The sequence below is a fragment of the Fusarium oxysporum genome, chromosome VII (assembly GCF_013085055.1).
Source record: "Fusarium oxysporum Fo47 chromosome VII, complete sequence".
NCBI lineage: Eukaryota > Fungi > Ascomycota > Sordariomycetes > Hypocreales > Nectriaceae > Fusarium > Fusarium oxysporum.
In genome coordinates, this window is record NC_072846.1 from 4,005,434 (window position 1) to 4,031,537 (window position 26,104).

The 26,104-nt window shown below is 47.2% G+C and overlaps 9 protein-coding genes across 9 annotated transcripts; 6 read left to right on the forward strand and 3 right to left on the reverse strand.

Annotated features, from left to right (window-relative positions):
* Nucleotides 1–7,801: 7,801 nt before the first annotated feature.
* On the forward strand, nucleotides 7,802–9,657 carry FOBCDRAFT_242195 (uncharacterized protein; the record flags this gene model as incomplete). Its single annotated transcript, XM_059610457.1, has 3 exons — nucleotides 7,802–7,901; nucleotides 8,282–9,047; nucleotides 9,120–9,657. The coding sequence occupies 3 exons, from the start codon at nucleotides 7,802–7,804 to the stop codon at nucleotides 9,655–9,657; spliced, it is 1,404 nt and encodes a 467-aa protein (XP_059465504.1).
* Nucleotides 9,658–12,128: 2,471 nt separating this feature from the next.
* On the reverse strand, nucleotides 12,129–13,097 carry FOBCDRAFT_242196 (phosphoribosyltransferase-like protein; the record flags this gene model as incomplete). The annotated part of the gene is made up of 2 exons (XM_059610458.1): nucleotides 12,129–12,895; nucleotides 12,932–13,097. 2 exons carry the CDS (start codon nucleotides 13,095–13,097, stop codon nucleotides 12,129–12,131), a joined length of 933 nt encoding a protein of 310 aa, XP_059465505.1.
* Nucleotides 13,098–14,765: 1,668 nt separating this feature from the next.
* Nucleotides 14,766–15,152, forward strand: FOBCDRAFT_242197 (uncharacterized protein; the record flags this gene model as incomplete). Its single annotated transcript, XM_059610459.1, has 1 exon — nucleotides 14,766–15,152. The coding sequence occupies one exon, from the start codon at nucleotides 14,766–14,768 to the stop codon at nucleotides 15,150–15,152; it is 387 nt and encodes a 128-aa protein (XP_059467678.1).
* Nucleotides 15,153–15,773: 621 nt separating this feature from the next.
* FOBCDRAFT_242198 (uncharacterized protein) lies at nucleotides 15,774–17,121 on the forward strand (the record flags this gene model as incomplete). The annotated part of the gene is made up of 7 exons (XM_059610460.1): nucleotides 15,774–15,862; nucleotides 15,907–15,941; nucleotides 16,030–16,118; nucleotides 16,184–16,457; nucleotides 16,528–16,555; nucleotides 16,633–16,898; nucleotides 16,943–17,121. The coding sequence occupies 7 exons, from the start codon at nucleotides 15,774–15,776 to the stop codon at nucleotides 17,119–17,121; spliced, it is 960 nt and encodes a 319-aa protein (XP_059467679.1).
* A 1,234-nt stretch (nucleotides 17,122–18,355) lies between these two features.
* On the forward strand, nucleotides 18,356–19,543 carry FOBCDRAFT_140322 (Bromodomain-containing protein; the record flags this gene model as incomplete). Its single annotated transcript, XM_031195178.2, has 2 exons — nucleotides 18,356–18,442; nucleotides 18,500–19,543. The coding sequence occupies 2 exons, from the start codon at nucleotides 18,356–18,358 to the stop codon at nucleotides 19,541–19,543; spliced, it is 1,131 nt and encodes a 376-aa protein (XP_031028883.2).
* A 436-nt stretch (nucleotides 19,544–19,979) lies between these two features.
* Nucleotides 19,980–20,891, forward strand: FOBCDRAFT_204666 (uncharacterized protein; the record flags this gene model as incomplete). The annotated part of the gene is made up of 2 exons (XM_059609136.1): nucleotides 19,980–20,058; nucleotides 20,386–20,891. The coding sequence occupies 2 exons, from the start codon at nucleotides 19,980–19,982 to the stop codon at nucleotides 20,889–20,891; spliced, it is 585 nt and encodes a 194-aa protein (XP_059467680.1).
* An 891-nt stretch (nucleotides 20,892–21,782) lies between these two features.
* Nucleotides 21,783–23,290, reverse strand: FOBCDRAFT_165303 (uncharacterized protein; the record flags this gene model as incomplete). Its single annotated transcript, XM_059608427.1, has 2 exons — nucleotides 21,783–22,570; nucleotides 22,646–23,290. 2 exons carry the CDS (start codon nucleotides 23,288–23,290, stop codon nucleotides 21,980–21,982), a joined length of 1,236 nt encoding a protein of 411 aa, XP_059465506.1. The 3' UTR covers nucleotides 21,783–21,979.
* A 358-nt stretch (nucleotides 23,291–23,648) lies between these two features.
* FOBCDRAFT_228462 (uncharacterized protein) lies at nucleotides 23,649–24,494 on the reverse strand. The gene is made up of 2 exons (XM_031195128.3): nucleotides 23,984–24,494; nucleotides 23,649–23,920 (listed from the first exon to the last, which is right to left on the reverse strand). The coding sequence occupies exon 1, from the start codon at nucleotides 24,299–24,301 to the stop codon at nucleotides 23,993–23,995; it is 309 nt and encodes a 102-aa protein (XP_031028982.2). The 5' UTR covers nucleotides 24,302–24,494; the 3' UTR covers nucleotides 23,649–23,920; nucleotides 23,984–23,992.
* Nucleotides 24,495–24,767: 273 nt separating this feature from the next.
* Nucleotides 24,768–26,071, forward strand: FOBCDRAFT_228463 (uncharacterized protein). The gene is made up of 4 exons (XM_059609775.1): nucleotides 24,768–25,107; nucleotides 25,156–25,279; nucleotides 25,348–25,510; nucleotides 25,564–26,071. The coding sequence occupies exons 1-4, from the start codon at nucleotides 25,058–25,060 to the stop codon at nucleotides 25,959–25,961; spliced, it is 735 nt and encodes a 244-aa protein (XP_059465507.1). The 5' UTR covers nucleotides 24,768–25,057; the 3' UTR covers nucleotides 25,962–26,071.
* The last annotated feature ends 33 nt before the right edge of the window (nucleotides 26,072–26,104 follow it).

Here is a 26,104-nt window from a genome sequence, read left to right on the forward strand (position 1 = left end):
CATATAAGACGAATCGGTATGGCATGCCGCTTCTCGACATTATCGGCGTTGATGCCTGTCAACGATCATTCTGCATTGCTTTTGCATTCCTCAGCGGCGAAGAGGAACAAGACTACCAATGGGCTCTCGAACGACTGAAGTCTTTATATGAGGTCTGCAATACAAGCTTTCCGTCTGTCATTATTACGGACTGTGCTTTAGCTTGTATAAATGCAGTTGCTATCTGCTTTCCATCTGCAGTCCTTCTATTGTGCCTTTGGCATGCTAATAAGGCAGTCCTTGCTTATTGTCGGCCGGCCTTTATTCAACACCGAACAGATCCAAAGACAATCGAGGCAGAGCTTCTTAGCTGGCAAGAGTTCTATAACCAGTGGCATTTAATCATTCAATCAGCTGATCAGGTAACCTTTGATCAGCGGGTTCAGCAGCTTGAGCAGCGATATCTACCCGCCTACGCCAATGAGATTGGATATTTGCATGCAACGTGGCTAAACCCTCACAAGGAGAAGCTTGTAAAAGCTTGGGTTGATCAGCATCTTCACTTTGGTACTGTCGTTACTTCTCGTGTGGAAGGTATTCATAGTCTACTTAAAAGCTATCTAAATACATCGACACTAGATCTATTTGAGGCTTGGGGTACTATTACACGAGCTGTTACCAATCAGGTCCATCAGCTACAGTCAAATCAAGCCCAACAGCAACTTCGACAACCAATTGAGCTTCGTATAGCTCTGTATAGTGCTGTTCAAGGTTGGGTATCTTTTGAGGCGTTGAGGAAGGTTGAAGAGCAACGAAAGCGGCTTTTGGATAAAAAACCTCCTCTGCCTCGCTGTACTGGTATTTTTATGCGTACACTGGGATTGCCTTGCGCTCACCTACTTCAGACCTTACAAGAACAAGGCCAAGTTCTTCTTCTTGAGCATTTCCACAAGCATTGGCATCTTAAGCGCCCAGGGCAGCAACAGTTACTTCTGGAGCCTCGCACTCGCATAGATGCAAGGGCTACTATATCAAATCTGCCACAATCAAGTACAAAAAGACTACCAAGCTCCTTTGAAGCCGCTGCGACTACAGGAAAAGCAAGGGCAAAGGCCCCGCCAAAATGCAGCAAATGCCATGAAGTCGGTCACCAAATGAATTCGAAGGCATGTCCCTTGCGGCATCAAGAGCTCTTGGAAAAGCTAGCAGCAGAGGCAAAGGCACTAGCAGAAACAGAAGTATCGGCAATGACAGCGGCACCGGCAGTCCTCGCCGATCAGCCGGAGACTATGACTGGGACCTTGCAAGACTCGCCCGGTGGCGCCTCTCAGCGGCCGGGATCTCCTGTTCATGAGCAACCCCCTTCGCTTGGCCGGCCATCGCCATCACCACCGAGGTACGATTCTCCACAGGAAATATATGAAAGATATGTTGCCGCAAGAAGCGCGTGGTACGCAGTGCAGCCAGCTGGCAGCATCAAGACGAACCAACAATATCGCAGGGCGATGGGGCTCCCACTCAGGTATGACAAACAGAGCTACGAGTGGTGCCTGGACTACAAACAGATGTCCAAGCGCTGTATCACGTCAACAGGATCAAGAGAATGGACGAAAGAGGAGATGATGGCGTATTTGGATTGGAGTAAGGCGGAGGATGAGCGGATTGAAGCCCAGGTCGCCGAGGAGATGGGAGACAATCCTTTGGCCAATAGAAGAAGAGGCGTCAAAGAAATTTGGGAGAGAATAGAAGCAGACAGTAGGGAACAAGAAGCTTTGCACTTAGCTAGTAGGCGCACAGAAGATTGTATCATTGTTGGAAGTCATGGGTGTTAGGCGGTCACTCGGTAGCAAAGCCATTGAACATTCTCCGGCTATCATAGCTATGTATAATTTGGTTAGCCCTTCCCGTCCCTATTTCAATAATCACAGTCAAAGGGTAGCTGTCGGCTCCGTTGAATGCGTTAGTACATTCAGTCAGTTTCTAATTCAACGGGAAATGCTTAGTCAGGGGGCTGTGCCCCTAGCCTGCCGACAGGGGGGTCTGTGCCCCGAGCACACGGGTCCTGTGCGCCTAGACGACGCCATCCACGACAGGGTTCCGTGGAATGGTTAGGTGGAAATGGAAGCAGGGGTATGGACTGGTAGGGGGCTCCTAGCCTAGTTCCCAAAATACCCTGTAATTCAGGGTGAACTAACTTGGTCATGGTCGGGAGAGATTTCAAGTACCTATATACCAGGCATTTTCACATACAAATTAAGGTATCTTTAAACAGTACATAACAGCCATGGGGTCGTGGACATTTCGCGTCACGGTGCCGCGTTCGAGCGTCTCCATGCAAGTGCATTCTTGCAAGAGCATTCTGTACCGCGTAGAATGGCTGAGAACCCAATTATCAGCTCTATGGTGCTCGAGCCGCCAGACCAAGAGGATAAGAAGAACTCGTGGGACCTCTTCCCTTGGAAAGACTTCCCTGGCTACACGCAATCCCAACGCTGTGCGTCTACATCTTCGTGGATATGGCATTCGGCTACGATATCGAGAAGAGCGATGACGATACAAAGCGGCGATGGGTTTGCAAGGTCTGTGTTGACAGTCGCAGGCCAAACTCTCATTCGGCGGCCTCGAGCGGTACGCAGAACGCGGAGATCCATCTCTGGAATGACCACAAGGTCTGTGACCCTTCCGGAAGACGGAAGCCGCCTAGCAAAGCAAAGGAGAAGACATTATCAAGGAATATCGCCGAGATGATGAGGTTGAATACCCGTGATGGGCGAGAGCAGCAGATTGCAAACCAGATCATTGGCCGTTTTGATCGGCTAGACTTCCAGCATTTGGTAGTCTCGTGGATCATCAACAGCAACTCTTCTTTCCGACAAAGTGAAGATCCATACCTCCGCGCCGCTTTCGAATATCTCAATCCACTCGTGAATACAACCGAAGCGCATATTACCCACAATACCGTCCGCAAGCGTATTCTTCAGGTGTACGAGGAAAACAAGGCTGAGATCAAGCGAGTATTAGCGACAGCTCCAGGGTTACTTCATATTGCGTTCGATGGTTGGAGGTCGAATAATCGCCACGCTTTATATGGAATCTGTTGCTACTTTCTCAACACCCTTGGCCAGCCAGGAAAGCTTGTGCTTGGCCTTCCTGAGCTTGTCGACCGCCATTCTGGGGACAATATCGCCACCCACGTGGTCGAGGTCCTTCGAAGCTACGGCATAACCCACAAGGTAGGATATTCACACTCGATAACGCCAGCAATAACGACACGGCGATGGAAGAAATTGGGAAGGCGCTCGGTTTCGAGGGTAAAACTCGGCGATTGCGCTGCTTTGGCCATATACTCAATCTCGCCGTTAAAGCACTTCTTTTTGGCCATAATTCCGAGGCCTTCGAGGACGATATCCAAGGGAACGAGACCCTTGACGCGAAGGCCCACGAGCTATGGAGACGGAAAGGACCAGTTGGGAAACTTCATAACCTCATCTTCTGGATCCACCGCTCAGACTCGCTTACCAATCTCCTCCGGTCTCTTCAGCTTACCGTGTACAGCGAGTCTGACGATCCGGTGGTTCGAGCGAAGAAACCTCTAGATGTTATCATTGATGTGGTTACCCGTTGGCTTTCCACCCTTTATATGATTCGGCGTGCCCTTCTCCTAAAGGACTTCCTCGAGGACCTTTGGTATGAGCAGAAGAGCGAGTGGGAGGGGTTGGTATTGAGGGGAAAGAAGTCAAGCAGCGAGATGCCGCTCTGCCTCAGGGACGAGAACAAACTCGAGGAGAAGGACTGGGCTATTATTTCCTTATTTAACGAGGTCCTTCAACACTTCGAGCATGTCTTGATTACTCTCGAAGGCGACGGTCAGCAGCGCAAGCGGAAGGAAGGATACATTGGGGCATATGGGTGTCTGTGGGATACCCTGCTTGGCTATGAATACCTCCTTGGCAAATTGGAGGTATATAAGGCTGCTACCCATCGATATCCCGATCCTGAGCACTTCAAGGTTAACATTAACCTCTGTTGGAAAAGGCTTGACAAGTACTACTCGCGGCTTGACGAGACGCCGGTTTATTATGCCGCCATTGCACTTCATCCAGCGTATCGTTGGGGATATTTCGAAGACGTGTGGGCAGACCGCCTAGACTGGATCCAAACTGCAAAGTCCCTTGTAGAAGAACTATACCGGTCTCACTACGAGCCGCGAATTATCTCTCGAGATCGAGAACGCGGCGAGCCGGTCACGAAGAAGCGGCGCATATATCGGAATCCCTTTGACGAGTATCGTGAAGATTCTCGTCAGGCCCCGACTCTATTACAGCCACCTTCATCGATGACTACCTTGTTGCAAGCCGAGGACGCGGCGAGCAGTTCTACACATGCTGTTGGCGACGAATACAGCGATTGGTTCCGTGACGTCCACAAGTCCGACCAGAATATCCTAGATCCTATTAGCTATTGGTATGAGAGACGGGAAGAGTATCCACGTCTGTCACAAATGGCTCTCGATGTGCTCTCTGTCCTTCCTATGTCTGCTGATGTTGAGAGGCTCTTCTCAACATGCGGTCGAATGGTTCGAGACGATCGTGCCAGGCTGGATGCTAGTACGATCGGGATGACACAGACGGTGAGATCATGGCATTGCGGAGGCTATATTAAGAGCACGGAGAAGCTCCTTGAGGATGTAAAGGTGCCAGGGACTGATCTGTTAGCTGAAATGAGCTTTGCGGAGGCCCGGGATGCAACGGGTGGGAGGATCACGTGTACTGTCCCTTTATAGCGTCCACGCATTTCCATTTCCACATCCATCCATTCCACGGGCCCACTCTTAGCGTCCATTTCCATCCATTCCATCCAAGGTGGGCCTACATGGACGTCCATCCATTCTACAAGAGGCTGCGTGGATGGAAATGGAATGGACCGCCAGCCTGATTCTCCCCGGCACGCAGCACCCAAGGTTCCACCTGTTTCTGTCTTAAACGTGTTTCTCGGTCATTTACCGACGTATAGGATAGCAAACTTACCGGAAACTTTTCAACTGACTTGAGGGAACCTTATTTAGGATTGTTTCAGCTGCTAAACTGAGGTGAGCGAAGCGTTGAGGATAGCCATTATCCAAAGAACCGTGAGGACATCTTGAGAACGGCACGCGGCGAAAATCAGCTTGGAAGAAAAGATTTTTAGTGTGATGGAGTGCTGCTCGTAGGTACCCTTCGAATGGTACGTCATAGAGTCTATCTTCACTTAACGGGGCGATCTCGATTGATCGCCACAACTTTTCTAGTATAGCTTTTCGTATCTTTTTAGAAACTTCGGTTAGGGACTTCAAATCTTTCTTCTCTGTAATCTATTCACCAGATTAGTGACTACGTTGAAGCCCTGGTGGAGTGCATTGCGACTTGATCGGCAATAGATCCAAGATCTCAACAGGTATCGTTGACAATATGTCAACCATGGCGTCCGACGAATTGGAGTATTATGCTTATGGGTAAGATGATTTGGTCAGTGAAGGTGCCCTCCGTGACTCCTTTTTGTACAAAAGACTGAGGCCGAGCTGTGGTACTGCCCGGAGATATAAGAGGACTTTGTTAGTCTGGCCGAATTTGACTAAATAACAACTTCAAACAGGTCATACTAGCCGTCTGATCCATCACAGAACTACTTAGATCAGTACGGTTGAGCACGAAAGTGTGAGACATCGAAAGGGTCCGATTTTTGGTGTGATTTGCAGCTCTTTGGACGTCGTGTGCTTTATAAGTCGTCCAGAAACCCAGGTAGAAGGCGAAATGGATGATTTGAAACTATTCGTGACAATCGATCGACTGTTGACTATCTAAAGGGCAGGGAAGTGACCGTTTGAGCCTCTAGGATATGCGGTTTTATAGGACACCTCCCCATAAATTTACGGTGTATTCGCGTCTTTTATAGCGCTGTAACTTGGCTCGGAAACTATTCTTCTCTCCCTAACTAGATCACGAGGTAAATCGTCAAGTTGAGCGTGACGTTAGAAGGGGCAGGGCATGGAAGACAAAGAGGTGGATGACGGCGACTCTCGATGAGGAAGGTAGGGCGGCGATGAGGGCATCTATAAGTCTTTGGGGCATGACAAATCGATAAGGGGGAGTATTTCTTCTTTTTCTTTTTCTTTTTCGTCATCCTCTCCTCTCTCTTCTCTATCGCTTCCTTCGCCGGCGGGCGTTTGCGTGAGTTGGAAAAAGATGCTATCGTCGCTTCTGGGGAGGGCTGACCAATCTACCGCGTTGAGCGACTTTCCTACAAGATTGGCACTGCGAATAGTGTCTCTAACTTCCTGAGGCAATTTTGTATCTATCCTAAAGCCGTCAGTCTGCTCGTTTAGTAACTCAGTCATCTTGGATCGCTGAGTATCCATAGAAAGATAGTCCTTGTCCTTCCCGGTATGTTGAAGCCGCTTCTTGAACTGTAGCTTTTCTGGAGCGCCGTTCACGGTGACTTGTTTTTTATCTTGCCATTCTGATTTCAAGCGCTCGGTTCCCTAGACCGCGATACCGCGCGCGGTACGGACTTGAGATTTCCCCTCTTTAACGCGAGTCTCTACGACAAAGACTTCTTGCTGGTCACGTATTTTTTTGGAGACTTGCATTCTGAATGTAATCCCTCACGGGCTTTGCCTTCTTTCCTCGCTTTCTCTTATTGTACTGTTTCTCAATATTGTTGGAAAATCCGGGAATCCCCCTTCCCTTCAGGATTCAGACTGTTAGTCTGAAAGTCCTACATACAATAATCTAGAGATATAAACCCGAGAACAACTATCAGCTCAATAAGAAACAATCAAGTTTTACAAAAAATATATTTTTCACCCAGCACTACTGCGCAACATTAACAACAAATATGACTTCGTTGACAATCGTCGGCGTATCTCTTCGCAGTCTCCTCCCACAACGCAGCTTCATCTACAATACTGCGGATATGCTTGAGACCAGTGCGAGTGGGAGAACTGAAGACATCGTGATATCGCTCTCCAACGCGTTTAGCGGTATCAGAAACAGCAAAAAACCACCATTCTAGAGGCACAAGAGAGGCGTACTCAGAATCAACCACTTGCTTTGCTTTCAGCGTTTCTTGACAAGATAAGAGACTGCAAGTTGATCTGTGGGTGGAAAAGTCCCTGATTTTTTGAAGCCTGATATGATGTGAGCAGGCGTGCAACCTTTGTTGGAGACCATGCAATTGTACCAGCGACAGAGAATAGGCGGACGGCACCGGAGAACAGTCCATCACCGACACATGATATGGTAGATAAGACTTCCTCCAGCAGTCCCTTGTCGGAATACATGAATGCGACGACGAAAGCGATCAGGAATTTCTGACAAAACACACCAAAGCTGCGGGACCAGAAAATCACCGTGGGTTTGAGCAACTAGTAACCTCTAGTACACCTCATGTACTCGGCGAATAGTGTATCTTGCCCCTCGAAACTGCTTGGGAGCTAAGCGGGCTTGGTCCTAAATAGTGGCAGCTGCTATCTGCTAGTTCTGTCACTCAAGATTTGACGATAGGCTGAAGCTACCTCCATGCCGAACAGAGCCACCAGAGTTCAAGTATTGTTTCATTTGATATCTCTAGCCTCTCACGCTTTACGAGTTTCCTGCTAACCACAGTCTCTCGAATACAATATTATTCTGTTCCACACTTTCGCCGGGATGTTCAGACAGATGTCCGTACGAAGTTTCTGTCTTTAATCGGTATTACACCCCACGGGATAACGATTATCTCTAACGGGCTGAAAAGTGCCGGCAGCGGCATTTTATACAGCAACGAGTCATCGTCTTTGTTTGTAATGTCAAAAGTACCACAGCATTTCGTCCAAATTGGAAGGCGGCAAATTCTAGCTTTAAGCCCCATAGTAGTACCGGTAGCTCTAAATGGAGGATACAGTGGTAAGTCAGACTATATGAACGTATGGAAAGCGTTACGATGTACATATCGGCTTTCGCATCCTCTCATTGACATGTTCCAATCTACAGATCTCAAAAGCAAGACGAACGATGTTCTGGTCACATTTTAACAACAGTCATACTGAGCAAGTTTGATCCTCTGATTCACATCTCTTCGCTACAAGTCCCTAACTACGATATAAACCGCTCTTTCCAACTTGATGTATTCTCGAAGACTCCGTTAACCGTAAGAGCTTGAAGTGTCGCTAAACCGTCCGGCCATACTCGTGAATCAGGAGGACGCGCAACATCCGACGCTACATCGCGTAACACGATTAATGCAGAGCCAGCGCTGGTAGCATTCAACACCGAGATGGATTAAGTCAAATCAGCCGCCTCCCCGAGAATCGAGTCGAAATGCAACGAAGAGAGTCGAAATACCGCAACTGCCGCGTCAAATGGAGTCCACACTACAGACGCAACACGTTTGCTAGAACCAGGATCTGAGTGGAAAGTCCCCAGTCAGTTCTACTGTTTAGCGAATAGTTCAACGACATATGGTCAACTCGACGTCCACGAGCAGCTTGTGCTTTCCCCCGAGCCGGTGAAGAGGGACCCGGCCAGAGAACTGGAGATAAAGGTCCTTCCCGATCGTAGTAGGATCTGTCGGAATGCATGGGGCCTGGCCAGACAGATCGCAGGACCCACACAAGATACCGATGTTGGTTCGTCGACAACAGCTTTATCACGAGCAATTCCTTATTTTGAGGAGTTGTCGAAATTTTCAAAAGAAAGCGAGCACGAGAAGAGGTTTCTATTCTTGAAACTTCTCTTTGTTGCTGTTTTGTTGAGTTGGCAATTCAAGCAACGTGCCAAGCTTTCATATGAGCAACGATATGCTAAGTTCTCACGAAAAAGGATAAAGCATCCTGAAGATTGCAAGCGTGTACCGAGCGACGTGGTATTGAACGAAATGATCCGCGAACACTATGGCATGAGACCAGATGACAACATCACAAAGGAACCATGGAAAAGGAAGAAAGCGGAAACACACAGGCTTATTCAAATCGGCTCGATATGTTTAAAGCTCGTCAAAGAATACGGCTGGGGCGCATTGATAATTCCGTCGACGTTGCTTAAGCGAGAAGAGTACGTTTTCCTCCTACTAGAGTAGTTTACTGTTTCAAGCGTATCAACTGACTTATGCGAAAGCTTCAACAGAGTCGGGTCAAAGCAGCACAATCGAATCTTCGAGCATATCAAATCAATATACGACTCTCAGGGTTGGAGAGAAGAGTTGTGTCAGATATCTTCAACAATGTTCGTATCGATGACTCAAGGCATCCCGAAAGGTTATAGCTTCAAGATTCTTACACTATCGAAACGGAGTGCAGAAGAAGGACTGACGAATGTCTCACTTGCTGAATGGTTTCGCTTCATTCCCAGCTCTCAAGTCAGACAAGCTTGGATACCTCTGAGTCGCTTAACAAACAATGACCGCCTGACGCTGGACCAGATACCACGCCCGGCTGCTCCTGACTTGAAGCAGCAGTCATATGCCGATAGCAACCTATACATGCGGGCTTCATCGATCTGCAAGAACAGTCAGTCCTTGAAGAATGAAGTAGAGCCTCATTCAGACTCGGTTTCAGGTCACACTCACCATGATGCTATGCTGAGCACCGAATGTCCAAAATGCAAAACACACCCTTTCAGGGTAGCTGGCAGTGCTGATCAAGATGAACCAGCCCATGATTGAGCTCGATCATGGGTTAACTAAATCCTAGTATGGAGGATCCTATGGAAGTAGTCACCTACTATTGGCAAGACGTTTCGCTTCTACTCAAGTAGCCCAGACGCGAATAGGGTCTACCTTTAACCAGTGGTTCATGCGGTTGTTTTATTCCGTCTTATAAGTCCCGAACAGTGACAAATTAAGGTCTATACTCGCTAAAATATAGTGTAGATACTCAAAGTACCTTTGATATCAGTAAAACGAGGTTACTAGATGACTTATGGCAAAGACTATCAATAGCCGTTCTATATAAGTCAACGATGAATAAATACAGTATTTTGAATTAGGCTCTTATTTTTGATGGTAGAAGGAGGTTAGGGGAGACCCGAAAGCTCTATCGCAAGAAACGATAAAGGGACCGTTTCCATTAAGGCGAATATTTCCGTATTGTATATAGGGATTCATATGCCTCTGAAATGATTTTATATCTCCCTCGGGTAGATTCTATCAATATTATATACTTGGTTTTATCATCCCTCTACTAATATCTATATACTAGGAAACTGTTAATAGGATGAAAGCTAGGGTTCCGTCGAGGTAATTTACCGAATGGTAATTTACCTATCTGACCAAAGTTTTTGACGTCAGCAACTTCTAGGTATTTCACATGTCAAAAACCTCTCATTGGCCGATGTTCATATCATCTCCACTATTTTCCAAATCGGTCTCTTCCCAACCCCAGCCATCGACAACAACAGAGTCTTGGAATGCGTTTTCAATCTTTACTAACCAAGCAACATCAACTGTCTCCCAGTTCTTGACAACCATCGGTTCTGCCGGATTATCTTTGACGGTCTTGAGCCTCTTTAGCACCCGACTGTTCATGTAGATGAAAGTGACCTTATCTGTGCTAAGTGGACTAAGCCGATTCCGAAGCTGACAATGAAGGTAGTTCGTAGCACTAAAGGAACGCTGTGAAGGAACAGAGCGCAGAAGGGAGTGTGGTGATAATTTGTGTGCTGCATCGGTTATTTGAGGCGCTGAACCTATTCCGTACACCAACTAATCCTAATATGGCCACCCACTAAGTCTAAAATGGAAGGGTTTTTGACGTAAATTACCGCCAAAAACCCCCTTTAGGAATTTGACGGTCAAAAACGGAACACTACTCGGGAGCCGGCTCATAAGTTCAAACTCAAATCTAAAAAGCGTCATCACACAGTACGTTGAGGGATACAGTACCTACTGTGCCTACCCCTGTTTTGCCTTTTAGACACTAGCTGAGCGTCAAGCCAAAGGTAACAATAAGCCTATGCGCACTGTAGCAGGCCATTCCATCTTAGGACTAGCGCTCGGGCTAGCAGTACTTGAGGGGTACGCGTATTATGGGGCCGAAAAATGGCTTACAGGTGAATTTTAAAGCCAAAAATGGACATTACATCTGCTCACGAAGTGCCTTTCTGTTCCTGGAAGTCCCCACAACGGTCCGGTGCTGACAATATAAACAATATGATATTGACAATTCGGCCCTTTCGCAATATTATTGTATTACCCAATATGAACATGGCTCATATTGTGCTTATTGCCAAGAACCCAATATACTGGCATTGCGACAATACACCCCAAAATAATCCACGTGACCCCATCACTATACCGCTTCTGCACAATTCTCGTCGCCCTACTGCACCATAACTTGAGGGACTCTACTCCGTACTAGAGTTCTTTTTGGTGTCCCACCTCACAGGAGGTAGAGTTCCCTTCAACGACAGGGGTAGAGTTCTTTTCGTAACTGCCAATCATAATCCGACAATTCTATTACGTAAGGGGCGCGCCCTCCATAGACCTGTCAAGTGGTTGCTTATTCCACTGCTGAGAAACCCCGCATTACTCCACCATTTTCGTCGCAGCTGCTTGAATTAGGCCCTCACAATACGTTTTTCGAATATATGCCTGGATCCACTGGTAAACCCTTGAGGAAGGTGGCTCGCCGCCGACGTCGTGAGCGTCCAAGTACCCAATTTGAGAAAGAAAGGCTAACTTTCTGTGACAGAGGCACCACCTACTCGCTCAGAGCACGCTACAGACAAACAGCGCGGGCGTCGACTGCAGCTGGAGAACGAGCGATGTTGGGTTGGGACTCTGAAGAATTCAAGCCGTTCGTCGTCTTCAGGTGATCCTGGTGGGAACGTCTATCTTTATTTTGTGAATATAGACCAATATTTTCTGCAAGATAGTAAGCGGAAAGATGTCCTTTGGGACAATATCGAGTTTAGGAAGGGATTGGATGTTCATAATATAGGCAAGTTGGTGGAGAAAGTGATTGAAAAGATTTTGCGCCGGTCGCAGAGACAGTCGATAGTTGGAATTTAAATCACTCAGATTCAGTCTCTCACCTCCTACAACTACTAGTTACTACTCTATCAATTACCGTTGGTTATGACATCCAATAGCAGAAGAAGCTCTGCACTCTCGAGATCCCGGGTTTCTTTCACCAGCTAGACCACATCAAGAACTAAAAGGCCTTGAATACTGATACCACCAAAGCCACGATGGTACAATAGTTCCCGGCCGCAGTGAATCGGAAATTCAGCTACAACCATGATGCTGATATTCTCATTACTAATGCCTGCTTCAGCTAACAGTTGAAGCACTGTACAAAGCGTCTTTCCTATGGTAAGTACGTCGTCTATTACCACCACCGATGCGCCCCTAGGAATCAAATCTTGACTCATCTCGATTCTCTTCACTCCTAAATCATTAGGTTCTGAGCACGAGATATGTGACGAAGGCTTTTTGACAGAAACAGTGGGTGGGGGAAGCTTGCCGGCTTCGCGGATTAGCGCCAAAGGGACGTCGACTTGCTGGGCCAACGCTGATGCAAAAACGAAGCCTCCCGCTTCGCAACAGGCCACCGCACCGACTTTACCCCAGTCATCTTTGAACTGAGTTCGTAGCAGAGAAGTACACAAAGCCAATCCGCCCTGCCGTTGGGCGATGTTGAGTACATGTCGGAACTCGATGCCTGGGCGTGGGAAGTCAGGCACAGGAACCACTATACTAGCCAGTCGCTCCAGGTCCTCATGGAGGAGGGGAAGCAGGTACTGATCGGCAAACCTTTTGATCACCTCGTCTCCTGTTGCTTCATTGTCAAAGACGAGACTGTCGCGGTAGTCCAATATTGTCGAATTCGACTTACAATTACTACCATTGCTGCCACGATTGTCATTCTTGCAATCATGGTTGTGTCGATCATTATCATTGACTTAGCATTTCCGGCGAGCTTGTCGCGTCTTTTCACTAGCTGTGACACGAATGTCAAGCAATCTGCTGTTCGTAACTAAATGCGACAAGGTTGCAGTCGGCGCCTCATCTCTCATCCCAGTGATCACCAGTACATCCATATCTGCGGCGTCGGACACCACATTCAGGAAGTGCTTCTCGGGCAGCCGAGGTTGTTGGCGCATATGTTCCTTGAAGAATGTCGTCAATGCTGGTCTGTGTTGTTCCTTGTAAGCGCGATCTCGATATACTCGCGATACAGGCGATGGCGACTGATTGCGAGAGGTCGTTCAGCCTAGCCAAGTTAACGCTGACGACGCAGAGGCTTTCAATGACGACGGAAAGGCTGGAGAAGTTACAATGCCTTAAGAACTGGGTCAGACATGGTGCGGTGAAGCGAGGGGCGACAATAGGTGGGGGGACGAGGTCCAATGGGAGATTGGAGATGTTAGCATGGAAGCATAGAGAGCCAGATTTGAAATATTTGAATAAATATTTGAAATTCAAATATTTCAAAAAAAAAAAAAAAAAAAATCCAGTCTTGAGAGTTATCAAATATCTCAAATATGACCCGGGATTTGATTGGTTTGATTTGTGGGCAGCGCTGGCGGTATGTAGAGAGAAGAACGTAGGGGTAAATTGCACTGCATGGTTCGGATTGCAAAGTAGAGGCTGTAGTAGTGATCACCATAATGACTTGGTTCCTGATAATATGATCTGAACAAAGATTAAGCTTCGATCAATAATGACACAATTCAGTACTATGTAATACTTGATAGCACTTTACGCGACAGGACGCGTCGCGTTCTATAGTAAACCCCCTGTTCTGATCAGCACTACCCTTCCTGAATGTGGAGTAATGTTAAATTAACTCTAAATCTTGGCAATAATCAACCCTACTAGGTTTAGAGTGGGTCAATACAATCAACTCTACTAGAGTTGATTTAGTCACTAATTACTAAGGAGCATAGCTCCTTACATATTATCCACATCCCAGCCACCAGCAGATCGGACCACCTTAGTCACACGGTCTCAACAAGACAATTCGCGGCTGGTAGTGAGACCGGTATAGTTCTTCTACAGGGGACTTTGCAGTTTGGATCCAGTCTGGGCGACTCGCCCATTGAGTGGAGAAGTTTGGCGGAGATGAGAGAAGGCGTCTCATGCCATCCCTGAAAACAAGCCTGTAAAGTCGCCATGTACCATCAGGCAGCCACGCCACCTGAAATGCTCCAGTCTTCAGCCCATCGATGCATGTTTCTGAGACATGAGTGCGTCCTCCACCCCGAAAGCGCAGACTGGAGGACTCACCTAACTCAACAGCCTGCCGGGTGAGGTGGCCTAGCGGCCTCAAAGATATGGGATGTGACCGTGGCTTGCAGGGTTCATGCTTCCTGATGCTATAGTTGGCTATTATTGAGAGCTACACGAACATCAATATTGGCTCTTGCCAGGCTCCCTGCCTGTACGCAGAGCATCTTAGCGCCGTGGCTTTAAACTAATGCACCTCCTGCCTAAATACTTGATTATGACTCTGGGTAGTATCTCAGTCTCCAGGACAGTGACACTGGCCAGAGTGCGCTCTTCTTTGGACATGGCCGACACACTGCTTGTAGCTCGATGCACACACTGAGATAACCGGTGAACTGGGAGGAGATTCAGGTGTTCGTAGAGCAGAGTCTCAGTGGAATCCCTCACGCGGCTTACAGAAAGATGCAGGAGTAGTTTCCACAAGGCAAACAGTCCGGCATCAGGGCCATATCTCACTATAAATAGCATGCTTTCCTTGTTCAGCTTGTCTTCGTTTTGGTTGTTATCCCACCTTCTTCCTACCTCAAGCCCTCAGTATCACAATGACCAGCCTATCAAGACCTACCCCATCCGAGGCCGACCGGTGGCAAGGCGACATTCGAAATGACGATAAAATAGCGTCAATGCTTCCCTTGGCTGCCTGCGGAGAGCAACAAAAACCACAATCATTTGGCCCTCCTGTGATTGCACACTCATCGCCGTCTCTCTCCCCTCCCGGCTCAGGTTCTTGGTCGCGGTCGACTTCTTCATCACGCTCATCTTCTTCTGCCGCTTCTATGAGTACTGCTGAGGTTCAAGAAATCGGCCCCAGAACTGCAGTTGGACTTATATGCATTAGCTTGCTTTTCTCAGCGTATGTTGCTTGGACGATTCGCGTCCTTTTGTTGGGTCTGCAGTCGGGATCAAATGCATGGGCTTCCTTCGTTTAGCGCTCGGATAGATACTTGGTGTTGATCACTGCGCCAAAAGGAGGGCGCAACCCTCATAGGGCCGGATCTGCAACTAGGCCTACCTCTCCCAACACTTAATCTACTCTATGCAGTTAGGGGTCGCAGGATTGGAACCAATCAGCGTACTGCCTCGAGGACTGGATGAACCCCCCAGGGGTTGGGCTTAGTGACTAAGTGACGCTTTGGCCGCTGCTGTCAAGTTGTGTATTTTACATAATGGGGCGTGCGATCCTTACAGCAGTGATACTCCAGTCGGACCCGAGTATAAGGATGTATATGGGACTTAGAGCGGGGAAGTAACTCAACTAAGAACATACACACATCCAATGAGACACATCAGAGAATCAGGGCTCGTGACATGAGGAACAAGGCATCCCACCAATTGCACGATCTCGTACTGTACTGAGTCAGGCAACGGGCATCCTACCGTTAATGCTCCCAACCTCGGATGTTAATACCCTTGGTCTTCTTCATCACTCTTCTCAAATGCAATGTTCCTCTCTATTTGTCTGTCCGCAGTATTTACGCTCTTTTAATAATTTCGCTCGACTGTTCTGTTTTCTCCATCATCGCACATTGGTGGCAATTGCTTTGCCCAATATGCATCCTACACAAAAGATAATCACCGACACCAACAAGTCTCCCTTAATACAGGTCTCGGGACTGATGTTTCTTGTCATCTTCCTCTTGTCATGCTCTGTGGAACCAAGATCCGTATGATCGAAACTCTGAGGGTCGAAGATATTCTTATCATCGCCGCAACTGTGTGTAGAGACCTAATAACGCGACTCATGAACCGAGATCTCTAACCATCCTGCGCTTATGCGCAAAGCTGCAGGTCTTTGCAATTGGGCAGTCTATCGCTACGTGTCCATAGAGTGTGATAATGGACTGGGGAAGCCAGCTAGTAGACTGGACCCCAGCGAAATTGTCATATTCTTCAAGGTAGATATGTCAACTGCAACCCGCAGAGCCACGGATAAAAGATCTGATCGAGTCTATGAATATAGAGCCAATATGCGGCCAACACCACGTTCATCGCCTCCGTCTTCTGTAGCAAGCTATCATGCACAGTTGGTCTTCGTATGATGAGCCGAGAAAACCGGAGATTGATTGTTCTTGGTTTTGAGGCCGTCGTTGGTGGGTGGGGAGCTTCTGCGCTTATCATCAATCTTTTCCAGGGTGAACTACCTACTCCATTGATATACACCAACGATAAAAGATGTATCGACCGAACCGCTTTCTGGACTCATTATTCCATCACGAATATCACCACGAATATTGGTATTATTATTATTTTCTTTTTGCGAAAACGTTCTGAAATTCCATATACCATGGTCTAAGAAGATTTTAGTCAAGAGTGTTTTTGTCAGTCGTATCCTGTATGTTTTACTCTCACACTGGTGATGGATCTATCTAGCTTGTGTGCAGCAGAAGGCACTAACAACGACGGAAAAAGTGTAACACCTGCAATTGCGGTTCAAATCTACCATTCTAACAAGGCATTCGCTTCCACTGATTTCACCTTCGCGAACTGGAAAGCTGCTATCGCTTTACAACTGGTTCAGTGCCTCTCCATTGTCACTGTTTGCATTCCCAGCTTTAACCCCCTTTTCAACGGCCTGGAATCCGGCCAGATCCGTATTGACGACCTTCGACGACAAGGCAAGTCTGGCATCAGCAGCTACCCGATTAAGAGGCCGCGATATAGTGGATATAGGCAAAGTCAAATCAGCTCTCAGGCACCATATCACGGACAATGACGTCAGCTGAAGAAGCAACTGTGACTGAATCGCAACTTAGCACGGTACACGAATTGACTGACTTATCCAAGTCAATTGCACGAGGAGCTATAAAACTGACGATGGAGCAGAAGGGAGGTACCTGGGACGAGCTATGCCGCACGAGTCACTCAAGTGAAACAATACTCATCCAGCAAATATGTTAAGTTGAGGTGCAGAGCCTGCATGAAAGTGCTTTTGAGCAATAGCGGAGAGAATTTCTCTTTTCCCGTTGAAGGAGTGCGAGACTCTGGCTCCTACACAGGGAAACATTATAGACCAGCCTCATAAGAGGAAGCTAGTCATGGGATCGAGCAGCTTGGACCCCATCTCTTGTCAAGAGCGAGATCGATTGAAAGGCTAAAGCGGGAAGGGAAGAGAGATACGACGCAATGCAGGGGTCCAAAGTGAGGAATTTACCATGTAGACGAACCATTGCAGTGGTACATGTCATAGAGACAGGGGTTTGTACCCATTTGGCCCCTCTTAGTCACAGTAATACTTGGAGGCGGGCGGTCTTTCAAGAGATTGCTTGTGTACATAGTAGCACGGGCATGGCATGGGAGGATGAAAAGGGACCAGGTGCCAAGTTGGCCGAATTGGTTGGAGAAACAGACCAATGAGAAGGCTGGTCATGCTGGTCTACATCAGTGCTGTACGCGGGCTGTCAACCCCTACTCTTCTATTCTTAATTGTCGCCTAACCCCTGTTCATTCTCACGTATACGTCTATCTCCGGCCTATTTTCATCCATCGATTTCCATAGCGACTACAATCGCTACTCTACCTACGCCTTACTGACGCGTCTGAACGCGTTGTTGGAAAATCCGGGAATCCCCTTATCTTCAGGATTCAGACTGTTAGTCTGAAAGTCCTAGATTTCAAGTTCAAAGTCCTTGGTAAAATCATCTAGAGATATAAACCCGAGAAAAACTCTCATCTCAATAATGAACGACCAAGTTTCATAAAATATACCCTCACCCAGCACTACTACGCAATTTAAACAATAAAGTGTGGATATTTGCTTTGCAAACGTGTTTTGAAGCTCGGCCTAATTAAAGTGGAACCCTGTTGCGTTGCGAAGGGTTACCCGGCCTGAAATCATTTGAGGCAAGATCTTTGTCAGCGGCGGGGCCCCACGTAGGGAGATCTCGTTCAGAGTTGTCAGTGTGCTGGCCTTCTGAGGTTTGGCCCTGCCCGGCTTAATAAATTTCATTCCTTCATTAAAGTCCCAGAAAGTCACTGGTCAGCGAAATCAACAGTCCAACTCCTATCGAGGTAAATTTAGAGTCAGCTTTCTGGCTTGATAACACTTTTGTTGACCTTAAACTCTTTTTTCTTTTTTCGCTTTCGTTAAGGCTCGAATCCTGACGCGACAGATGAAACTTCCTCGCGGACTACCATGAGTTGCAATAATCGTATTGACTTCGTGCCCTCGCTTCTGGCACAGGAAGGACTATGGAAGGGGCCCATTCCACTTCCTGAGAAGGTAATGCCGTCCTAAACATTGTACTCTACCTGTGTATGTGACTAACCTGCCATGTAGCCCGCAGTTATTGAAGAACGTAACGGCGAGATAGAATTTCGTGTCGTCAACAATGATGGTGACCAGGAGAGTCTCATAGTCCTGGGTGGGCTGAAATGTGTCTTCCAGAAGCAGCTACCGGAGATGCCCAAGAGCTACATCGCACGCCTCGTCTACGATAGAGCTCACATGTCTATCGTCATTGTGAGGAAACCGCTAGCAGTAGTAGGTGGCATCACGTACCGGCCGTTCAAGCACCGCAAGTTCGCCGAGATTGTCTTCTGCGCCGTCTTATCGGACGAGCAGGCCAAGGGCTACGGGGCGCACCTCATGTCGCATCTGAAGGACTACATTAAGGCATCATCAAATATGATGTATCTCCTGACCTATGCCGACAACTCGGCCATCCCCTATTTCAAGAAACAAGGTTTTACAAAGGAGATCACGTTGGATGACTCAATCTGGAAGGGGTGTATAAAAGACTATGAGGGCGGAACTCTTATGCAGTGCTCTATGCTCCCAAGAGTTCGCTACCTAGAGGTAGGCCGCATGCTCCTCAAGCAGAAGAAATGCGTCCGTGCCAAAATACAAGCCTTTAGTAAGAGCCACGTGATCCATCAACCTCCGAAACAGTGGGAGAACGGCCTTACTCCGATTGATCCCCTATCCATCGACGCAATCCGGGCGTCAGGTTGGTCACCTGGTATGGACGAGCTGGCTAGGCAATCCCACCACGGCCCGAATTACAAGCAGCTGTTACATCTCTTAAATGACCTCCAGGACCATCAATCATCGTGGCCATTCCGGCAGCCTGTCAGCGAGGACGATGTCGCCGACTATTACGAAGTCATCAAGGAACCAATGGACCTAAGTACTATGGAGGCCAGGCTGGAAGCGGAACAATACATGACACCTGAGGATTTCCTTAAAGACGCCCGGCTCATCTTTGACAACTGTCGACAATTCAATGGCGAGAATTCGCTCTATGTGAAGTGTGCCAACAAGTTAGAGAAGTACATGTGGCGGCAGATACGCAAGATCTCCGAGTGGTCGCATTTGCAGTAGTATGATAGCATGACTTGGTTACTTGAAGCACCATGGATAACTTTCCCGCCTGCGAGTCTGTCGGCGTAGAATGCACAGCATGCAATCCACGCCTTCATGTTCTTCCAATGCAGCGGCTTCAAGTACGGCCATGCCAGAGCCCTGGGGGAACATTGTTGACTAGAAAAAAAACTCTTCACCAATTGGTCAAAGGTTGGCTAGATGATAGGAGTGGTTGCCAGAGATGGACGCTGTACGAACAACAATCAAATTCGCAATCCTTGTGGCTGGGATGTGGATAATATGTAAGGAGCTGTGCTCCTCTCGGATATATGTCCCTTAGAACTAACAACACAACCAACCCATTTCTGTTTTAACATGGAGATCTCATCGGGGTCTCATAGGAGAGGCAGATGGTCAAAGCTTCGCTCAGATAGCTTGATAGCAGCGGCCTAATATGTACGCATTGGGTTATGCTTTGTCGGACGTGCCGGGCGATGTTAGTTTGCGGTACAACGCCACATCATTTGCAAACAGTGAGAGGGTTTTACAAGGGTGTGAGCCAATGAGAGGTGGTGAATTTCCTCTTTTACTAAAATGGGACGGACAATAGGGATGTAGATTATCATCTTGGTCCGAAATAGCCGCTGTTGTTTTTTCATACAGCCGTGAAGTGACACTCGCCTCTGACAACTACACATATGGATTATTTTATATGACTTAAACTTGTTTTTGTCGAGAAAGTTCAATTTCAGCTATGAGTAAATCAATTCTGGCTTTTAGCTCCCGATCTCTGTGTCAGACGATCTTCGTTCAAATTAAGCGAAATAGGAATAACATACTTAAACTGACATGCATCCCAGATAAATTTGATAGACCACATGTACTCTCGCCTTTCGTTATGCCTACTTTATCGGCCGATGCTTGGTATCTCATCTGTCAAAAGCTTCACTTACCAGATCGCTTGAGATTTTCCTCCACTCATCGTTACGCAAGAGAAATCCTGGGTAATTACCAAACTCAAAGAACGCAGTATTGGAATTCTATTTTTAAAAGCTATGAATGGGTAGAAGCTTTCAAATTGCAGCACCTGACCCCTGTCCTCGTGTTCCCTGAAAAAGAGGGGTCTTATATCTATCTGTTCATGGTTAAGAGGAAGAATGTCATAAGTGATAAATGTCACGTTTCCCAAGATGATGATGACACCACTCCCGAGCAGCTCACGGAGGCTAGGATCTCTCTTTTCAAGACGATTAGGAAATCTCTTCGCTCATATGCCCCTGGCGAGAATCCCTGGGAGATGCAATTTGAAAACTTCACGCTGAATATGAGTAGCATTCTGTTACCAGGTGCCCCCAACAGGTCTTAAATGCCCGCAACTATTTGATGACCCATCTAGGAAAAATGTAGAGATAGCAGTTTATGAAGGGGAAGTAAAAGAGTTGAAGCTGGATGTTCTGTATGGAGAGGTTGCATTTTCTAAGTCTTCTGAATTTGAAAAAATCATGTTCATCAGGCTCCCTGGCGATAGTTGCGGAGGGATACCTCTCAAATCTTTAAATCTGACGTAGATTGATATACTATTTGGCGGGATAAGTTAGCTGCAGTCAGTATATCTGCAATACAGATGTCTTTTCTCTCATAAGCCGTAAAGTAGATCATTAACCCGGACGAATGGCCATTCTGATGTTTTTATGCGAGCGATAACGTGGCTAACAAGGAAACTCATACAGGCATTGAGGAATAATTAACAAGTCTTACAAGACGAATATACCAACAACGAGCGAGAAGGACTTATATATGAGTAGGGTGGTCTTGAAGGTCTTGGTGTATGCTTTTGTCTGATGCCCATCGGTCAAGGACATCCCCGGTCTAAAGAGCTCACGAAAGTCCTACTCCTTTTTCAAAGTATTAATTAACCTCTGACTAGTTTCAAGAGTTCCCTTGCGAGAGACACCCACTCCGAACTGTTCAAGTTCACCTGAATAGATCGAGATAGGCCCAGTTCAGTCCCTTCCTGGGGTCCGTTACAAAAGAGTATCCCTTGTCACGGTTGGCCATGTTGTCTTTGATCTTGAGCAGGTCGATGTCAGGCTCGAGCCCAAACATCAAATCGTTGCACAGGCGATTAGCCTCTCTGATGAGATGCGCTGCCACGCACCCGTAGGCACGAAGACTTATAAATTCTTCAAACGTCGATTGGAATCCCATTAGCGCTCATCATATGTCAACTCAATCAATCAAATCAAATCACACATTGCTAAAGTTGAAATAATTGACATATTACATATGCATCATGTGATCGTCTAATCTCGAGGAAAATCCAGATCTTCCCGAGCCACTACCCTCCACTAGATAGCCGCAGATGGAAGTCTACTCTCAAATAGCGGGGGGATTAGCGGCAAAGCTAAGTATCTGCTATCGTGATCTAACGATTCAAATTTCAAGATCCAGCCTTCACTTAGCAGCCATCTCAGCACTTACAATTTCTATCTGGGCCGCAAGCTCTTCAATCCTTTCCCTGTCTTTGATAGAGATTACCTCATCTATCTCATCCGACACGTCCGTAAAGAACCAATCTCCGATCAAACATTGCTTCATAGTAAAGCTGTGGAATTGAGGCATATCCCTGACGGTGCTCAATACAGAAGTCCAGCTCCCAGCCTCGTTCATCTTCACTTCCCGCAATGTTATCTCCTCAAGCGTCGACTGGTGCCGTAAAAGCATTTTGGTCAATTCGGCGGCGGTGGCTTCGAATCGGGCGAGTTCCATTACCCGCAATTGTGGTATTTTCAACAGTTCCGAAAAGATTGGAAATACTGTGTGATTGTCGAATTCATCATCAAATGCCAACGTGAAGTGCGACAGCTGAGGGAAGAGGTCAAAAAATCCCATGGCTCTCTTCTCCCAGCCATAAGCACGGTTGTTCTTATAGAATGGAGAAATAAGCAGTCGTAGGGAAGTCAGGCTGGTGAGCGTCCAAGCAATTGGTGACACATAAACTGGCCAGTCAAGCAGTTGGAGGCTGATGGGGTTGACGCTTTTTGGCTCATCCACATGACCAAGGTAGAAGTCAAGTTTCTCAACAGGTAGTTCGCTTTTGGCCACTGCGCTAAGCATGACTTGCAATATACGCTGCACAAACTGTTCATCTTCAAAATTATCAGGATGAAAGCCCCTTGACAGCTCACTACCCACCTCTCTTTTCAGCCGACTCGCGCCCCAAGGGATCCGGGCATCGGTGAGAATGAGCGTCTTGCAGTTGGGCAGGCCCGTCATTGCTTGCGCAAGGTAAAGTATGTCGTGCCCAAGGAGGAGTGTTTTCTGGTCGTCGAGCCGTTCACGATACACGCGGTCGTAAAAGTCCTCTTTGTCATCTTCCTCCATCTCAAGGTCCTCATCGCTTTCGTCTCCAAACTCCTCTTCAAACTCATCTTCACAAGGATATCCACGCCCCCATCCTGCCTCTAGAAAAGCAAAAAAATCTCTACTTTGCTCGTCATCCATCTCCAAAAGATGCTCAGTGCAAAATCCTAGCGCGCGTACGGCAGGTCCGAAGGTTTCATGTTGCGAAATAGAAATAAGAGTCTGCAGGCTGTGTTCTTCAATCATCACATAACGAGTCTGAAAATAGACTCGTATGAAGGCGTGAAGGGACATTGCGTTCAACCTCCGACAGGACAGCCGCAATGAGAAAAAATCGTTGACGGGAAGAAGCTCCGCTACCGAGTGGATCACATCCTCAGGAAGTTCCAAAAGGGTGGCCATGGCGTACGGATGGCTCAAGATGACAATGATCAATGTCGATGGTGCGCAGGTCCAAATTGGCGATGATCCCGTCTACCCTAGCCTGTGGCAGACAACGTTGCGAACTTACGGTGAGAGGAAACATTTGTCAAAGTTTCTATCCTTGGGACATGGCAACTGGTGACGAGGGGATGTGTATGCGAGATCCGGAATGGCGGGTCCAATAGACGCGAAAATCGAATGAAAATAGACGAGACAGAAGTATGTTTACATTTCTTGCGCCAAGTTGGTTGTCGTTTTATCTTAATATGCTTTGGTGGCAGGTGATCCTTGCTTTTATTCCCAGCCCCTGACCGGGGTGATCAATATTTTTGCTTTTGCTTAATTGATCTTACTGCTGACTAGTATGACGAACTCTCTGTTTAATTAAGACAATTGATAGGCGCGCCGCACTTTTAACGCTTCATATTGGCCTAAGTCCTGCCTGGTAGTGTACCTGTACGTACCGAATTCTGTCGCACTGTTGCCCGCTGGTGATCAACGTTTCGGCCTGTCGTCTATTCCGTCACGTCACGGACTGTCGACCATCCCCATCCGTCATTAATTTATCCTGCCCCAACGAGTTCAATACACCTCGACGCTCTACAATGCCTTCACCAAATATTAATAAGGACACTACCACGGCGTTGAGAGACCTCATATAAAGAGCCTTACCGTAGGAGACTATAGATGTGTATACTTACTATCCACGGCCGTAATCGAGGTACTGTCTGGCACGCTGGCAAAGTAGTTGCAGTGCATCGGACCGTTACACGACGCATCCTCAGGTGGCACCTGGCCATGCACAGAGTTGATCACGCGGATACTACCAGGGTAAGCAGAATACTCCTGATGAACCATGCTTTGATGTCTCTGCTGTTGTGGACAGCGCCGGTTCCTCGCCCGCTCGCTTTCGCTTTCGATCTTGGATGGGTTTGTAAAGGCTCGTCGACCCATATTCGACGAAATGCTCGTTTTTGACGATCTGGTCATCCATCTTTTCCATCATAATTGAAGTTCCCCCTTTTATTTCGATCGCGACGCCAACGTTCTAAATGAGCCTACGCGTTTTGAGTTTAACTAAAACAACGGCAGTTGCGAGTCACACAACTCAGTAGGACTCATCACATCTTGAACATGGGTGGCGACTGGTGCCGAACATGCCGAACACGACGCGAGAATGCGGATCAACGTTGTGGGAACGCCCGTTGTGCAAATGCTTTTCATAAATCAGTCAGAACGTCCCCAGTGGATATTTGCAGGGATGCTTACATGGGTACTTTCACTTTGAACATGCTTTCATTGGCTTGCAAAGGGTCAGCAGGAATGCTTTACGCTTTAAACAGCCTCTGGTTGGCTGCTACGATGCAGGGGGGACAGCCCGGTTTACCAGCGGTTTACCCTATATAAGCTTTGCGATCGCCTTTTTGGCCGATACAGATCGCTTCAAATGAGTAAAATGCAATTTATTGAAAGGGATCAATTATGAAAGGCTTTTTCTACATTCTAGTAAACTGTTTACTTCGTGCATTGGTGTAGCTGAGACGTGGTGCGTCAAAATCTGTTTTCTTGTTCTATTTGAACGCTGAGGTCAACCCGGACCATCCAACCAGGATAGATCATGTGTTGAGAGCTCAGCTACACTTACCCCTGCCACTAGCCCCTAGTTTTAAAATCCTGGATTTTATTTTATTTTCATTTTATTTTAGGTCTTCTCACAAAAGTGAAAATGCGCCAGAAACAATCACGATGAGACTTGATGAAACAACAAACCACGCGCTTCAAAGCGCGTTAAAGAAGTAGGTTTATCGACTCAATATAAAAGTTGCTAATATAACTCTCTCCAGAGCCGAAACCGGACTTTATTCAGACCTTAAAATTACGTGTGGCGATAAACAGTATCAAGTCCATAAGGCTATTATCTGCCCAAGGTCTCCTTTCTTCGGAGTCGCCTGCCAAAACCACTTCCGAGTAGGTCCAGATGAGTTTGCGTCCGTGTTGCCATTGATTGACTGATACGTCATTCATCATATTTGTAGGAAAGCCAATCAAACATTATCAATCTTCCGGAAGATGACCCGGAAGCGGTTGATTCTATGATCTATTACATCTACAATGGCTATTATCCCAAAATAGATCCAGGAACCCACGGTATATCGAAAGACAGATTGGCAGTCGCCGGCTGGAAGCTAGAGACGTTTGGCAAGATACTTCCCTGTCAAGTATTGCGAGCCTAGCTAACGTGCCGTGTACAGGAGAATTCACCGGCGGGCTTCAGGTCAAGTTTCTTGTCCTGCATGCAAAGGTATATGCCCTTGCCGAGAAATACGAGGTGTCAGGACTGAAGGAGATGGCGCAACGGTGTTTCCAAATTATTTCCAATTGCGGGGGTTCTTGTAGCAAGGAATTTGCACAGGCTTTTGAGTTTGTATACACGACAACGATCGATTCAGATAGGGGGTTGCGCGATGTCGTTGTTCAGGCTCTACATGACAATCCTCGAGCGCTTGATGAAGAGCATATTCGGAGAGCGATGCGTTTGCAGCCGGATCTGCTGTACGATCTTGTGTTATATGGCCGTGGAAAGGATAGGAAGAAGGAGAAAGTTAGACGTCCAAGACCATCGTGGATGGATGGGACAGAGGCTAGTTGAAAGGCTCTCCGAAAGCCCCGACTCTGCTATTGGACTTTTCTTAGATAAAATACATCGTTCAGTACTCCTGCAATTTCGATCATTTCGATTATAATACCACTCAATTTACCTCCGAACCAGAATGCCCCACGATCCACAGTCCA

What these genes read in the sequence shown, in the direction of transcription:
- FOBCDRAFT_228462 (XM_031195128.3), bottom strand. Translation starts at nt 24,301, where the DNA reads ATGACCAGATCGTCAAAAACGAGCATTTCGTCGAATATGGGTCGACGA.
- FOBCDRAFT_228463 (XM_059609775.1), top strand. Translation starts at nt 25,058, where the DNA reads ATGAGACTTGATGAAACAACAAACCACGCGCTTCAAAGCGCGTTAAAG. An exon ending in CTTCAAAGCGCGTTAAAGAA is followed by an intron (nt 25,108 to 25,155) that starts GTAGGTTTATCG and finishes AACTCTCTCCAG; the next exon opens with AGCCGAAACCGGACTTTATT. An exon ending in CTGGAAGCTAGAGACGTTTG is followed by an intron (nt 25,511 to 25,563) that starts GCAAGATACTTC and finishes TGCCGTGTACAG; the next exon opens with GAGAATTCACCGGCGGGCTT.